Source organism: Mobula hypostoma, chromosome 6, assembly GCF_963921235.1.
Source record: "Mobula hypostoma chromosome 6, sMobHyp1.1, whole genome shotgun sequence".
Taxonomy (NCBI): Eukaryota; Metazoa; Chordata; class Chondrichthyes; order Myliobatiformes; family Myliobatidae; genus Mobula; species Mobula hypostoma.
Window position 1 is genome coordinate 171867490 of NC_086102.1, and position 17285 is coordinate 171884774.

General features: G+C 42.1%; 1 protein-coding gene across 1 annotated transcript in view; it reads left to right on the top strand.

Moving 5' to 3' along the window:
- Positions 1 to 17285, top strand: part of galnt13 (UDP-N-acetyl-alpha-D-galactosamine:polypeptide N-acetylgalactosaminyltransferase 13) — a 399948-nt gene that overhangs the window by 215675 nt on the left and 166988 nt on the right. The window contains exon 4 of the mRNA XM_063052267.1: positions 14912 to 15078. Coding sequence (XP_062908337.1) covers positions 14912 to 15078 — 167 coding nt within the window. The remainder of the gene's footprint in view (positions 1 to 14911; positions 15079 to 17285) is intronic.

The window sequence follows — 17285 nt, forward strand, 5'->3', positions numbered from 1 at the left end:
AGCTTGAGAAACAGCACATCTTCTGACCAGGCTAGTTTTGATGAAAAGTCATTAACTGGTAATAAATGGTTTTCGTGGTGTTTGCTAAATGTACAAATCCACATGTTTTCTCTCATCTCAGATGCTGCTGGGTATTTCTTCCATTCTCTTACACTTCTAACAACTGTAATCTCTTACATGTCATTGTTCCGGCCTCATTTTTCTTCTCTATCAGATCCATAAGATGTAAAAGCAGAATTAGGCCACTTGGCCCATCAAGTCTGTTCCACCATTCTATCATGGTTAATTTATTATCCCTCTCATCCCCATTCTCCTGACTTCTCCTCGTAACCTTTGACACCCTGACTGACCAAGAACCTCTGCTTTAACTATACTCAATACTGGCCAACAAAGACATCCATGGCAATGAGTCCCACAGGTTCATTACGCTCTGGCTAAAGAAATTCTTTCAAATCTCTGTACTAAATGGTATTCTTCTATTCTGAGATGTGCCCTCTGGTCATAGACTCACTCACAATAGGAAGCATCCCCTCCACATCCACTCTGATTAGGCCTTTAGAATATTCGATAGGCTTCAGTGAGATTCCCGCCCCCCCTCCCCCCACCAGTTCTTCTAAATAATAGTGAATACAAGCCCAGAGACATCAAATGCTCCAGTTACGTTAGCCCTTTCATTCCCAGAATCATTCTTGTGAAGCTCCTCTGGACTCTCTCCAATGCCAGCACATCTTTTCTCAATTAAGGGGTCCAAAACTGCTCACAATATTCCAAGTGCAGTATGGCAAATGCCTTATAAAGCCTCAGCATCACATCCTTGCTCTTGTATTCTAGTCTTCTCAAAATGAATGTTAACATTGCATCTCCTTTCTTTACCACTGACTCAACCTGCAAGTTAATCTTTAGGGAATCCTGCACAAGGACACCCAACACACATCAAAGTTGCTGGTGAACGCAGCAGGCCAGGCAGCATCTCTAGGAAGAGGTGCAGTTGACGTTTCAGGTTGAAACCCTTCGTCAAGACTAACCAAGGACACCCAAGTTCCTTTGCACCTGTGATTTTTGACATATTTCCCCATTTAAACAATAATTCTATGCCTTCATTCCTTTCTGCAAAAGTGCATGACCATACACCTCCCGACACTATATACCACCTGCCACTTACTTGCGCAGTTTGCCAGTCTGCCCTAGTCCTTCTGCAGACTTCCTGTTTCCTCAACATTACATGCCCCCCACCTAACTTGGCCACAAAGCCATCAACTCCATCCAAGTCCCTGGTGCCAGGGTCCGGGATATTTCTGATCGTGTCCAAGATATCCTGAAGTGGGAGGGTGAAGAGCCAGAGGTCCTGGTACATATAGGTACCAATGACATAGGTAGGAAAAGGGATGAGGTCCTGAAAGAAGAATATAGGGAGCTAGGAAGGGAGTTGAGAAAAAGGACCGCAAAGGTAGTAATCTCGGGATTACTGCCTGTGCCACGCGACAGTGAGAGTAGGAATGCGATGAGGTGGAGGATAAATGCGTGGCTGAGGGATTGGAGCAGGGGGCAGGGATTCAAGTTTTTGGATCATTGGGACCTCTTTTGGCGTAGGTGTGACCTGTACAAAAAGGACGGGTTACACTTAAATCCTAGGGGGACCAATATCCTGGCAGGGAGATTAGCGGGGGCTACTGAGGTGACTTTAAACTAGAATGGTTGGGGGGTGGGAATCAAATTAAAGCGGCTAGGTGTGAGGAGGTTAGTTCACAACAGAGGGATGGGAACCAGTGCAGAGAGACAGAGGGGTGTAAAGTGAGCGTAGAAGCAAAAAGTACAAAGGGGAAAAGTAAAAGTGGCAGGCCGACAAATCCAGGGCAAGCATTAAAAAGGGCTAAGAGAGTTGTAAAAGAGCGCCTGAAGGCTTTATGTGTCAATGCAAGGAGCATTCGTAATAAGGTGGATGAATTGAAAGTGCAGATTGTTATTAATGATTATGATATAGTTGGGATCACAGAGACATGGCTCCAGGGTGACCAGGGATGGGAGCTCAACGTTCAGGGATATTCAATATTCAGGAGGGATAGACATGAAGGAAGGGGAGGTGGGGTGGCGTTGCTGGTTAAAAAAGAGATTAACGCAATAGAAAGGAAGGACATAAGCCGGGAAGATGTGGAATCGATATGGGTAGAGCTGCGTAACACTAAGGGGCAGAAGACGCTGCTGGGAGTTGTGTACAGGCCACCTAACAGTAGTAGTGAGGTCGGAGATGGTATTAAACAGGAAATTAGAAATGTGTGCAATAAAGGAACAGCAGTTATAATGGGTGACTTCAATCTACATGTAGACTGGGTGAACCAAATTGGTAAAGGTGCTGAGGAAGAGGATTTCTTGGAATGTATGCGGGATGGTTTTTTGAACCAACATGTCGAGGAACCGACTAGAGAGCAGGCTATTCTGGACTGGGTTTTGAGCAATGAGGAAGGGTTAATTAGCGATCTTGTCGTGAGAGGCCCCTTGGGTAAGAGTGACCATAATATGGTGGAATTCTTCATTAACATGGAGAGTGACGTAGTTAATTCAGAAACAAAGGTTCTGAACTTAAAGAGGGGTAACTTTGAAGGTATGAGACATGAATTAGCTAAGATAGACTGGCAAATGACACTTCAAGGATTGACGGTGGATATGCAATGGCAGGCATTTAAAGGTTGCATGGATGAACTACAACAATTGTTCATCCCAGTTTGGCAAAAGAATAAATCAAGGAAGGTAGTGCACCCGTGGCTGACAAGAGAAATTAGGGATAGTATCAATTCCAAAGAAGTAGCATACAAATTAGCCAGAGAAAGTGGCTCACCTGAGGACTGGGAGAAATTCAGAGTTCAGCAGAGGAGGACAAAGGGCTTAATTAGGAAGGGGAAAAAAGATTATGAGAGAAAACTGGCAGAGAACATAAAAACGGACTGTAAAAGCTTTTATAGATATGTAAAAAGGAAAAGACTGATAAAGACAAATGTAGGTCCCCTGCAAACAGAAACAGGTGAATTGATTATGGGGAGCAAGGACATGGCAGACCAATTGAATAATTACTTTGGTTCTGTCTTCACTAAGGAGGACATAAATAATCTTCCAGAAATAGTAAGGGACAGAGGGTCCAGTGAGATGGAGGAACTGAGCGAAATACATGTTAGTAGGGAAGTGGTGTTAGGTAAATTGAAGGGATTGAAGGCAGATAAATCCCCAGGGCCAGATGGTCTGCATCCCAGAGTGCTTAAGGAAGTGGCCCAAGAAATAGTGGATGCATTAGTGATAATTTTTCAAAACTCGTTAGATTCTGGACTAGTTCCTGAGGATTGGAGGGTGGCTAATGTAACCCCACTTTTTAAAAAAGGAGGGAGAGAGAAACCGGGGAATTATAGGCCGGTTAGCCTAACGTCGGTGGTGGGGAAACTGCTGGAGTCAGTTATCAAGGATGTGATAACAGCACATTTGGAAAGCGGTGAAATGATCGGACAAAGTCAGCATGGATTTGTGAAAGGAAAATCATGTCTGACGAATCTCATAGAATTTTTTGAGGATGTAACTAGTAGAGTGGATAGGGGAGAATCAGTGGATGTGGTATATTTGGATTTTCAAAAGGCTTTTGACAAGGTCCCACACAGGAGATTAGTGTGCAAACTTAAAGCACATGGTATTGGGGGTAAGGTATTGGTGTGGGTGGAGAATTGGTTAGCAGACAGGAAGCAAAGAGTGGGAATAAACGGGACCTTTTCAGAATGGCAGGCGGTGACTAGTGGGGTACCGCAAGGCTCAGTGCTGGGACCCCAGTTGTTTACAATATATATTAATGACTTGGATGAGGGAATTAAATGCAGCATCTCCAAGTTTGCGGATGACACGAAGCTGGGCGGCAGTGTTAGCAGTGAGGAGGATGCTAAGAGGATGCAGGGTGACTTGGATAGGTTGGGTGAGTGGGCAAACTCATGGCAGATGCAATTTAATGTGGATAAATGTGAAGTTATCCACTTTGGTGGCAAAAATAGGAAAACAGATTATTATCTGAATGGTGGCCGATTAGGAAAAGGGGAGGTGCAACGAGACCTGGGTGTCATTATACACCAGTCATTGAAAGTGGGCATGCAGGTACAGCAGGCGGTGAAAAAGGCGAACGGTATGCTGGCATTTATAGCGAGAGGATTCGAGTACAGGAGCAGGGAGGTACTACTGCAGTTGTACAAGGCCTTGGTGAGACCACACCTGGAGTATTGTGTGCAGTTTTGGTCCCCTAATCTGAGGAAAGACATCCTTGCCATAGAGGGAGTACAAAGAAGGTTCACCAGATTGATTCCTGGGATGGCAGGTCTTTCATATGAAGAAAGACTGGATGAACTGGGCTTGTACTCGTTGGAATTTAGAAGATTGAGGGGGGATCTGATTGAAACGTATAAGATCCTAAAGGGATTGGACAGGCTAGATGCGGGAAGATTGTTCCCGATGTTGGGGAGGTCTAGAACGAGGGGTCACAGTTTGAGGATAGAGGGGAAGCCTTTTAGGACCGAGGTTAGGAAAAACTTCTTCACACAGAGAGTGGTGAATCTGTGGAATTCTCTGCCACAGCAAACTGTTGAGGCCAGTTCATTAGCTATGTTTAAAAGGAAGTTAGATATGGCCCTTGTGGCTACAGGGGTCACGGGGTATGGAGGGAAGGCTGGGTTCTGAGTTGGATGATCAGCCATGATCATAATAAATGGCGGTGCAGGCTCGAAGGGCCGAATGGCCTACTCCTGCACCTATTTTCTATGTTTCTATGTTTCTATGAGATATATTTGTTGAAAAGAAGTGGTCCCAATTCTGATCCCTGCGGAATACCCCTGGGAGTAAATGGAGCCTTTTCTGGTTGGCTGCTGGTCACTAGCGGTATTCCACAAGGGTCTGTGTTGGGACCAATTCTTTTCAGGTTATATGCTAATGATTCTGATACGCAGTCCTCTTTTATTGTCATTTAGTAATGCATGCATTAAGAAATGATACAATTTGTTCCTCCAGAATGATATCACAGAAACACAAGACAAACCAAGACTAAAAAAAACTGACAAAAAACACATAATTATAAAATATAGTTACAACAGTGCAAGCAATACCATAATTTGATAGAAGAACAGACCATGGGCACGGTAAAGAAAAAGTCTCAAAGTCTCTCGAAAGTCCCATCATCTCATGTAGACAGTTAAAGGAAGAAAACTCTTCCTGCCATGAGCTTCCAGCGCTGCAAACTTGCCGATGCAGCATCCTGGAAGCACCCGACCACAGTCCAACTCCGAGTCCATCCGAAAACTTCGAGCCCCTGACCAGCTCTCTGACACCGAGCACCATCTCTGCTGAGCGCTTCGACGCCGGCAACCGGCAATAGGCAAAGCCGAGGATTTGGGGCCTTCCCAAAATTAGTGGCTTTGGGGCAACGTTTGCAGATGATAGGAAGATAGTTAAAGGGGCGTGTAGTCTTGAGGAAGTAGAGAGGCTACAGAAAGATTTAGACAGATTAGGAGAATGTGCAAAGAATTGGCAGATGGAATAACAGTGTCGGGAAATGTATGGTCATACACTTTGGCAGAAGAAATGAAAGGGCTGACCATTTTTTAAAGAGAGAGAAAATATAAAAAGACTGAGCCACAAAGGGAGTTGGGAGTCCTTGTGCAGGATTCCCCATAAGGTTGATTTTCAGTTTGAGACATTGGTGAGGAAGACAAGTGTGATGTTAGCATTCATTTCAAGAGGACTAGAATATAAAAGCAAGGAAGTACTGCTGAGGCTTTGTAAAGCACTGATGAAGTCTCACGGCGTATTATGAGCAGTTTTGGGCCCCTTATCTTTGAAAGGTGTACTGAAACAGGAGAAGGTTCAAAGAAGGTTCATGAAAATGGTTCCAGGATTGAATGGCTTGTCATATGAAAAGCATCTGATGTCTCAGGCCTGTATTGACTGGAATTTAGAAGAATGAGTGGTGACCTCATGGAAACCTATTGAACAGTGAAAGGCCTTGACAGAGGAAATGTGCAGAGGATATTTCCAATGTTGGGAAAATCTAAGACTGGGGACATAGTCTTAGAGTAGAGGGGTGTCATTTTAGAGCAGAAATGAGGAGGAGTTCCTTCAGCCAGTGAGTGGTGAATCTGTGGAATTCTTTTCCACAGGCAGCTGGGAAGATCGAGTCTTTATGGTACATTCTTGATTGGTCAGGGCATGAAGGAATATGGGGAGAAGGCAGGAGATTGGGTCTCAGAGGAAAATTGGATCAGCCATAATGGCAGATCAGACTTGATGGGCCAAATGGCCAAACTCTATTCTTATACCTTATGGTCTTAATACTGTTAGTCACCGGCAGCCAATCAGAAAATGTTCCCTTTATTCAAAATTTTGCCTCTTGCCAATCAGCCAATCTTCTATCCATGCTAGTATTTTTTTCTGTAATACCATGGGCTCTTCTCTTGTTAAGCAGCATCATGTACAGCACCTTGTCAAAGGCCTTCTGAAAATCTAAATAACCAACATCCACTGACTCACCTTGGTCTATTCTGCCTGTTATTTCCTCACGGAACTCCAAAAGATTTGTCAGGCAAGGTTTCCCCAAGGAAATCATACTTCCTTTGGCCTACCTTATCTACCTTCAGACCTTTCAGCAGCTTCTCCTTAGTAATAGCTACAGTCACTTCTGCCCCTGGCGCTCTTAAATTTCTGGCATACTGCTCATGTCTTCTATACTGAAGACTGACGCAAAAAACTTTAGAAGTTCACCTGCTGTTTCTTTTCCCCCATTACTACCTCTCTAGTGTCTTTTGCTAGTGGTCCAATATCCACTTCCTCCTCTCATTTACTCTTTATATATCTGGAAAATCTTTTGGTACGCTCTTTTATAGTGTTGGCTAGCTTTCCTTCATTTTTCATCTTTTCGTCCTTATGGTTTTTAGTTGTCTTCTGTTGGTTTTTCAAATGCTTGCCAATCCTCTAACTTCCCACTAATTTTTGCTGTATTTTATGCCATCTCTTCTTTGCTTTTATGCTGTCTTTGACTTCCTTTGTCTGCTACAGTTGCTTCATCTTCCCTTTAGAATACATTTTAATCTTTGGGATGTAGCTATCCTACGCCTTCCGAATTGTTGCAGAAACCCCAGCCAGTGCTGCTCTGCTGGAATCCCTTTCAACAATTTTGGCTAGCTGCCCTCTCATGCTTTGGAATTCCTTTACTCCACTGTAATACGGATACATCTGACTTTGTCTTCTCCTTCTCAAATTGCAGGGTGAATTCTATCATATTATGATCACTCCCTCCTAAGGGTTCCTTTATCTTAATTTCCCTAATCAAATGTGGTTCATTACACAACAGCCAGTCTTCCAGTGGACTCAAACACAAGCTGATCGTAAAAAGCCATCTTGTTGACATTCTACAAATTCCCTCTCTTGGGATCGAGCAGCAGCCTAATTTTCCCAATTTATTTTATTACATGCTTTTTTTAATCTCCTGCTGTGATTTGTATCCTACATCCCGGCTACTGTTTGGAGGCCTGTATGTAATCCCATCAGTGCCTTTTTATCCATACGGTTTTTTTAACTCTACTCACAAATATTTTGATCCTATGTCACCCCTTTATTAGGATTTGCTTTCATCTTTTACCAACAGAGCCACCCCACCAGGTCTGCCTATCCTATCTGTTCTGTCAATACAATGTGTATCCCTGGATGTTAAGCTCCCTACTATAATCTTCATTCAGCCATGATTCATTGGTAACTACAACGACGTACCTGCCAATCTCTAACCTCACTACAAGATCATCTACCATATACTTCATGCTTTCAAGTATATAGTCCTCTATTCATCACCCCTTTCAATTGTGCCACCTTATTACATTTCATCTCATCTCACTGACTGCAATTTTGCCCTATCATCTGCCTTTCCTTCCTCAGTCCCAAAACACACTGCATTGACTTCTATACCAACTGCCACATCCTCAACCTTATCACTTCGGTTCCTATCCCCCAGCCGACTTCGTTAAAAACACTCTCTGGGTTGCTCTAGCAAACCTGTTTCCAAGGATGTCGGTCCTGTTCACTCCATCCACTCCCCTGGAGTTTAGGTGTCAGAATCATAGAATGGGAGAACATGACAGCACAGAAACAGGTCCTCGGCCCATCTAGTCTGAGTTGAACTACTTATCTGTCTAGTCCCATCAACCTGAACTTGGACCATTGCTCACTGTGCCCCTCCCATCCACGTGCCTATCCATATTTCTCTTCAATGTTGAAAACCCGCATCCATCACTTCAATAGCACCTTGTTCCACACTGTCACCGCCCTCTGAGTAAAGAAAGAGAGGTGAAACCTATGGAACCATACAACATTCTGAAATTGACTGACATTGTAGGTACCATATGAATGTTTCCCCCGGCGGGGGGGGGGGGGAATGAATCAAGAAAATGTGGTTCTGTTTTTAAAGTAAAGTATGGCCTTGACGATTGAGGAAGAATATCTACATTGAGGGCTGTGAACCTTTGGAATACTGCACCCTGCAGATGTAAATGCAGAATCATTGTGTATTGAAGATGAAATTAGAAGCCAATATGCATCCCCTAAGTAAATCAGTGGTTACACAAAGGCACATCTGGGTACACCTTTGAGCTTAATTTGGTGGCAGCATCTGCTGGCTGGGACATCCTAGTGATGTACCAATGAACTCTCAAGGACAAGCTAATCTTGTGTAGGCTTCCCAGCTTCAAGGCTTGAACATCTGGTTGCTCAGTGTGTTTGTCCCATTCAGATGAATCAGAAGCATCAGCTGCTTGAAAGATGGTTAGATTTTTGTTGTTTATTTAAGGAAGCTTTTAAATAATACTTTGTGTGAAACTGTTTTTTGTGTACCAAAAGTAAATCAAAAAACTGTATTTTAAAAAATATTCTAAGTGTTATGAACTGAGTTTGAACAATGTTGAAAAAAATAGTTACATATGAAGGCTTTGCTAGTTGGCGAGCTTAAGGATAGGACTCCACTGGCTGGTAAAGCTGTTTTTCAGTTGCAGTAGGTTGCCTGGGCTGAGACATTCTCAGTGATGCTCTGTGCTGGGAGCTGGGATCCTGTGGAAAAGGCTGTGCCAGAGGTCATGCTGAAACGATTCCAGAGCAATGCAAGATCTGCTGCAGAGGTAATGATTTGGGGATGACAGGAAGCAGGTGGGCAATTGGTGTCAAGGCCAATTACTGCATTGTACTTCATTGAATAATGAAGCAGGTGCAGAAAATGGTGCAGTCAACGTCTCCTGTTGCTTATGTTCTCGTACAAATTTACAGTATATCTTGAATTTTAGAAGGTTTAAGCATTTGCTGAAGTTCCAATCATACTTTACTGCACTTGTTTTACAGTGTATAAAACAGTAGCATTTTGCTGAGAATTTTTTTTTAGAAAATAACCATATAACATATAACAATTACAGCACGGAAACAGGCCATCTCGGCCCTTTTAGTCCGTGCCAAACTCTTGCTCTCACCTAGTTCCACCAACCTGCACTCAGCCCATAACCCTCCATTCCTTTCCTGTCCATATATCTATCCAATTTAACTTTAAATGACAATATCGAACCTGCCTCAACCACTTCTGCTGGAAGCTTGTTCCACACAGCTACCACTCTCTGAGTAAAGAAGTTCCCCCTCATGTTACCCCTAAAATCTTGCCAAAACTCAAAAGGATAACACTGCGGATGTCAGCAGTCCTTTGGGAACCCCTTTTTGGTTTGGTAAGAGCTGTAATGATGCAACTCCATGAACAATGAAAAGGATCTCCTGAACATGAACTGTTTCTTTTTCTTCAAGATAAAGAGGTGACCACAAAGACATTACTCTTCAGTTTGTTGGTACAAATTGTGAGGAATAACATTGCTGCTGGCTGTCTCACAAATGTGTCAGAACTTCAGGTTGTTTCTGCTCCAGGGACTCCAGCACTTGTATCCAGATTGCCACTTTGGCAAGTATCTCCTAATTAAACAAACCAAACCAAGAAAAGCTTGAGGGACTTAACCTGCCATTCACAGTGACCAAAGCCTGAGAAGGAAGTAACTTATGCTGTATCTATCCAGTCTTGGGATTGGTCAGCTGGAGGAGTGGAATCTCCCATCTTCCATGGCAATCTGACAACAGCACCTGCAACAGGTACATTCAGGGTCTTCTACTTGTCTTATAGAAAATGATGTTGGAGATATTGTAATGAGAGACACAGAGATAGCAGAGAAACTGAATGTGTATTTTACATTATTCTTCACAGTGGAAAACATCTGCAGTATACTGGATATTCTGGCTGGTTGCCGGTTATCAGTGGAGTTCCACAGGGGTCAATGTTGGGACCGCTGCTTTTTATGATGTATGTCAATGATTTTGACTATGGAATGAATGGATTTGTGGCTAAGTTTGCCGATGATACTAAGATAGGTGGAAGAGCGGGTAGTGTTGAGGAAACAGAGAACCTGCAGGGAGACTTTGTTAGTTTAGAGGAATGGGCAAAGAAGTGGCAAATGAAATACAATGTTGGAAAGTGTATGGTCATGCACTTTGGTGGAAGAAATAAACAGGCAGACTATTATTTAGATGGGGAGAGAATTCAAAATGCAGAGATGCAAAGGGACTTGGGAGTCCTCGTGCAGGATACCCTAAAGGTTAACCTCCAGGTTGAGTCGGTGGTGAAGAAGGCGAATGCAATGTTGGCATTCATTTCTAGAGGTATAGAATATAAAAGCAGGGATGTGATGTTGAGGCTCTGTAAGGCACTCATGAGACCACACACTTGGAGTATTGTGTGCAGTTTTGGTCTCCTTATTTTAGAAAGAATACACTGACATTGGAGAGGGTTTAGGGAAGATTCATGAGAATGATTCCAGGAATGAAAGGGTTACCATATGGAGAACGTCTGGCTGCTCTTGGGCTGTATTCCCTGGAGTTCAGAAGAATGAGGGGGGATCTGATATAAACATTCCGGATGTTAGGAGACCTGAACAGATTAGATATGGCAAAGTTATTTCCCATGGTAGGGGAGTCTAGAACAAGAGGGCACGACTTCAGAATTGAAGGATAGCCATTTAGAACATGAACCTGTAAATTTGATCTGTCAAGAGAATCAAATGTTTGCTGAAGTCATGTTTGGATTTTGACAAGCAGCATTCCCACAACAGTTATATGTTAAAAATGGATAATCTATCTAAGCATCATACAGAAAACATTAAATCTGTATCCCTAGATTGATACTATAGTTGTTTTTGGACAATTTTCCTGTCGGAAAGGTGTTTGAAAATTTTTGGAAAGGAAGGCCTTTGGAGATAGCCCGCTGCATTTGGTCTAACTTGGATTTTCCATTGGCCTCATTCTGCCATTCTGTTACTTTCAGAGAGGAGGTTAATTCACAATGAATGAATAGCATTCGTACTGCTGGACAGCTGTGCAGAATTCAGTTCTGCAGTGTTGATGCATTCCTTATGTTCAAGTATTTCTGAGCTGTCTGGCGTTATTAATACAAAGAATACTAATAGTGCAATTATAATGAAAATGTTAAAGCAATTTAATTGAATTTTACAGTGATTATCTATGCATCAGCAGAATAGAAAATACTTTATCCTTCAGGTTTTTTGCTTTGTTACAAATTGTTTAGCTACATTGTCTTTGTGCTAAGTGAATTTAGTAATTTGTAAAACATTTGCATATTTTAGTATATGAAGTAGTGCTTTTTCAAATATAACCCTGGAAATATTCTGTTATAACCAATCTAATTATGGGGACTTCTAAGTCACTAACTTGATTGAATAACTTGAGCGGACTGCTTGATGTTACATTGCAATTAAGTTCATCTTTGTAAATGATATGCGGTAAAAATGTATTGAGCAATTTATTCTGTAATTCTGTAAAAACGATTTCAGTAATTATTTTCATAAAATATTTAACATGCTGGCTTTATTCATTAACCTTGCAATTAATTAAATGATCTTGGAAAGCATTATCTGAAGCACATTTTCATTATCAAATGAAAAATGTCATCTAAAATAAAATGCTGATCAGAATTTGTTATGTTATATTTTAAATTAGTCCCTATTTTAATATCTTGCACAGTTTGCTTTATTTATTTTGTTGTTTTGCAAAGGCAACAAGATTGTTTTTTTGAGGACCTCTGCTCCATCAACAAAAGCAGAATTTGCCTGATGACCGACGATTTTAACTCCTATCCCCATTCCCCTTCCGACATGTCAAGAATTTCCATCTTTTGCTACGATGAGGCCATTCACAGGGTGGAAGAGCAACACCTCATCTTCTGTCTAAGTTACCTCCAACCTACTGGCATGAACATTATTTCTCCTTCTGGTCATGTTTTTTCCTCCCCCCTCCCCCCCCCGTTCCCTCTTCTTCTATTCTCCACTCTGTCTTCTTACCTCTTCTCGCCAGCCTATCATTCCCATGTGCCCCTCCTTCTTCCCTTTCTCCCATAGTCCATTCTCCTCTCCTCTCAGACTCCTTCTTCTCCAGCCCTTTCCCTTTCTTACCCACCTGGCTTCACCTATCATGTATTTGCTAATCCTCCTTTCACTCTCCCCACCTTTTTATTTTGGTGTATTTCCCTTTCCTCTTCAGTCCTGAAGAAGAGTGTCGGCCTGAAGCATCAGCTGTTTATTCACTTCCACAGATGCTGCCTGATCTGCCGAGTTCCTCCTGCATTTTGTGTGTGTTGCTGTGGATATCCAGCATCTGCAGGCTCTGTTATATTGATTCAGGTTAATGTGAGCCATAATGCCTCCATTCACCAAGGACCAGAAGCAAAGTAATGTTTACTGCTGAGCTCTATTAATTATGCTGTCTGACAACTTCAGTCCAAGCGAAGAGCAAGCAGCTGGATACCATCTGTGACCAAAATTAAAAGATCGGCAAAATACGCACTATTAATTTGTGATATGAGAGGTTACTTTTGTCATCTAACTTCTATAATAGGGATGGGGTGACTCTGGATGTACACTCCCAATTAAGAGGCAACGGATAACAGGATTTGGGAACCTTGATTTTCAAGAGATAGTGGGGTCCTGCTAAGAAGAAGGAGGTGCCTAGCAGGTATAGGCAGGGACAAGCAAATGAGGTACTTGAGTATGTATAATAAATGCAAGAGAACACTTAAGAAAGAAATCAGGAGAATCCCAAAAGCTTCTAAAGCTATATTAAAGCAAAAGGATAGCAAGGGACAAAATTAGTCCACTTGAAGATCAATGCCGTTATCAATGCATGGAACCAAAAGAGATGGTGGAGATCTTAATTGCATTTTTTGCATCTGTATTTACTCGGGACAGCAACAATCCATAGAGGTGAGGCAAGACATTAGTGAGGTCAAGGACGGTATGCAGATTATAGAAGAGGTCCGTGCTGTCTTGAGGCAAATTATGTTGGATAAATCCCCAGGGCTTGGCAAGGTGTTCCCTTGGACCTGTGGGAGGCTAGTGCATAAATTGATAGGACCCTAGCAGAGGTACATAAAATCTTCTTAGCCACAGGTGAGATGAAGATAGCTAATATTGTTCGATTGTTTACAAATGGCTCTTAGAATAAGCTGGGAAATTATAGGCTGGTGAGCCTGACATCAGTTGTAGGTAAGTTATTAGAAGGCATACTAAGGGACTGGATATATGAGTATTTAGATAGACAGGTACTGATTTGGGATAGTCAAAATCACTTTGTGCATGGTAGTTGTGTCTAACCAATCGTATAAAGTTTTTCAAGGAAGTTATCAGGGAAGCTGTTGAAGGCAAGACAGTGGATGTTATCTACATGGACTCAGCAAGGCCTTTGACTAAGTCCCATTAGTTTGGTCAAGAAGGTTCAGTCATGTGGCATTCAAGATGAAATAGTAAATTGGATTTGACATTGACTTTGCAGAAGAAACCAGAGGGTGGTTGTAAATGCTTAACTCTCTGACTGGAGGCCTGTGACCAATGGTGTGTCACAGGGATTGGAGCTGAATCTGTTGTTATTTGTCATCTGTATCAACCATCTGGATGATAATGTGTAGTAACCTGGATCAGCAAGTTTGTGGATGACACCAGGATTGGACGTAGTAGACAGTAGTGAACAGTGAAGAAGTCCATCAGGTGTGAGGCATTGTACTTCAAGTAGGACTTGCACGGTGAGGGTAGGGCACTAAGGAGTGAGGTAGAACAGAGGCATCTGGGAATACAGATCCTTAATACTTTGGAAATGGCTTTACAGGTAACTAAGGTCATAAAGAAAACTTTTGGCACATTAGCTTTCATAGATCAAAGTATTTAGTTCAGGAGTTGGGATGTTGTGTTTAACTTGCTTAAGATGTTGGTGTGGCCTAATTTGGAGTAATGGGAGCAGTTTTGGTCACCTATCTATAGGAAAGATGTAAATAGGTTTGAAAGAATGCCGAGAAAATTTACAATGATGTTTCCAGGACTTGTAGGGGAAGGCTGAATAGGTTAGGACTTTACTCCCTTGAGCTTAGGAGAATGAGGGGAGATTTCATAGAGATATGCAAAATTATCAGGGATATACATGGGGTAAATGCATAGAGCCTTTTTCCACGGAGGTTGGGTGAGATTACAATTAGAGGTCATGTGTTAATGATGGAAGGTAAAATGCTTAAGGGGACCTTCACTCAGAGGGTGATAAGAGTGTGGAATGAGCTGGCAGTAGAAGTGGTTTGATTTCAACATGTAAGATAAATTTGGATAGGTACATGGAGGTGAGGGATATGGAGGGCTACGGTCCGGGTGCAGGTTGATGGCACTCGGCAGATTGATAGTTAGGCATGGACCAGATGGCCCAAAGTGTCTGTTTCTCTGCTGTTATGTTCTATGACTTTATGACTCCAAGCAAAAGTTTATAACTATTTTATTATGCATTTTCCATTCAGATGCAAGACAAAAGTCTATCAAGATGATCTTCCAGACACAAGTGTTGTCGTTGTTTTTCATAATGAAGCCTGGAGTACTCTGCTTCGTACGGTTCACAGTGTAATTATTCGTTCCCCAAAGAATGTCCTTGCAGAGATTATTCTCGTGGATGATGACAGTGAGAGAGGTAAAAACAATTCCCTTTACTTGTCTGTAAGTATTGTTCACAGAATACCATTGTAAATTTCAAATAAATTGTAATTTAAAAAAAATTGATCCTGAAGAAAACTTAAAATGTGAAGATGAGCTTTTTCTGACAACATTAAATATTGTATTTGCAGTGTATATTATACAAAAATAAGCATTTTTTTCTCCCCAAACCTTAAACTAAAGTAGTTAGGATCAAAACTAATTAACCTTGCAATGTGACCAACTCTTTTTAGGATAAAAGGTATAGTTAGCTTTCTTTTATAGATTTTACAGTTAGAATGAAGTGGCATATTGGCAGTTTTTAAAAAGTAATTAACGGGTTTATTGCAGCTAACTGTACAATAATTTAAGTAGATGTCCAGTAGTTCTGTGTCAGTGCCCGCTTTTGCATTGACCCATATTCTATTGTTCCTTTCGAAGTTCAACAGAAATGTTTGTTTAATGTTGTATACAAATTGTTAAACAGGAACTTCCTTAAAAAAAGTCCTATTTTCCAGTATTTGCTCTGATTCTTTTCATGCTGACTCTATATTCGTATTCAAAGTTGCTAAGCATGATGGAAGGGGTAGAAGTGAAGTTAAAAAGGATCTGGATTTCATCAAAGCAAGAATGACTGAACTGAAATATAATATCTTGTGTTGTCTTTTGGTTGTCTTATCTTATAATAGGCTCTTCGAGCTTGATGTTCCACATTCGTACCACCCTCAGGGTGAAGAAGTTTCCTCCTCATATTCCCCTTAAGTATTTCACAATTCACACCTAACCTATGACCTCTGGTTCTCGTCTCACCTAACCTCAACGAAAAATCCTGCTTGTGTTTACCTATCTATACCTCTCATAATTTTGTCTACTTCTATCGCATCTCCCCTCATTCCTCTATGCCACAGGAGAAAACCTATTCAAACTTTTCCTATAATTCAGGTCTTAAGGCCCAGCAACATCCTTGTAAATTTTCTCTGTACTCTTTTGGTCTTAGTGATATCAAATTAGGCTTCACCGCCATCTTATTCAACTTCCATCTCCTGTACTCAAAACTTGATTTATGAAGGCCAATATACCAAAAGTTCTCTTTCCGACCTTATCTATCTATCTATGACACCACTTTCAAGGAATTACGGATCTGTATTCCCAGATTCTTCTGTTCTATTGCACTCCTCAGGCCCTGCCATTCACCTTGTAAGACCTCCTCTTGTTTGTCCTCCTAAAGTGTAACACCGCACGCTTGTGTGCATTAAATTCCAGCATTGTTTCCTTTCCTCCGCATTGGTGCTGCCCTCACCTGCATCTCCTTCACTTCCCTGGACATCCACCATCTTCACACTGCCTTAACAGGGATAGAGCTCCTCTTGTCCTTGCCTGCCACCCTTTGAGCCTCATTCTCTGCAACTTCTGCCGTCTTCAGTAAGATCCTATCACCAAACACATCCTTACCTCCCTCCCCACCACTCTCTGCTTTCCATGGGGAGTGCTCACTTTCTGATTCCCTTGTTCATTCGTCCCTCCTGGCACTTATCTCTGCAAGCAGAAGTGCTACAGCTGCCCATTCTGCTCCTCCCTCACCTCCATTTAGGCCCCAAACAATCCTTTAAGGTGAACCAACACTTGCAGATCTGTTTAGCGTTGTATAGTATATCTGGTGCTCCCGACATGGCCTCCTCCACGTAGCTGAAACCTGACTTTGATTGGAGGACTGCTTTGTGCAGCACCTTTGCTCCATCCACAACAAACAGCATTTCCTGGTAGCCAACCATTTAAATTTCAATCCCTGTTCCTATTCTGACGTGTCAGTGGTTGGAAGAGCAACACATCATATGTTGCCTCCAAATTGATGGCATGAACATCAATTTCAGTAATTGCTGGTAATTTATCCACCTCCCCTTCCATCTTCCATTCCCTACTCTGGCTTCTCCTCTTCTCACCTGCCTATCACCTTCCCTTCCCTTTCTTCCATGGTCCACTCTGTTCTCCTATCAGATTCCTCCTTCAGCTCTTTACCTTTTTTACCTATCTTCTCCCAGGTTCTCCCATGATATTTCCCCTCACCCACCCACCTGGCTTCACCTATCATCTTCGAGTATATATTCCTTTCACTCCCCCTATCTTCTGATCCTGGCTTCGTCCCCCTTCCTTCCGGTCCTGAAGAGGGGTTTCAGCCTGACACGTGGAATAGCTTCTTCCCCTCTG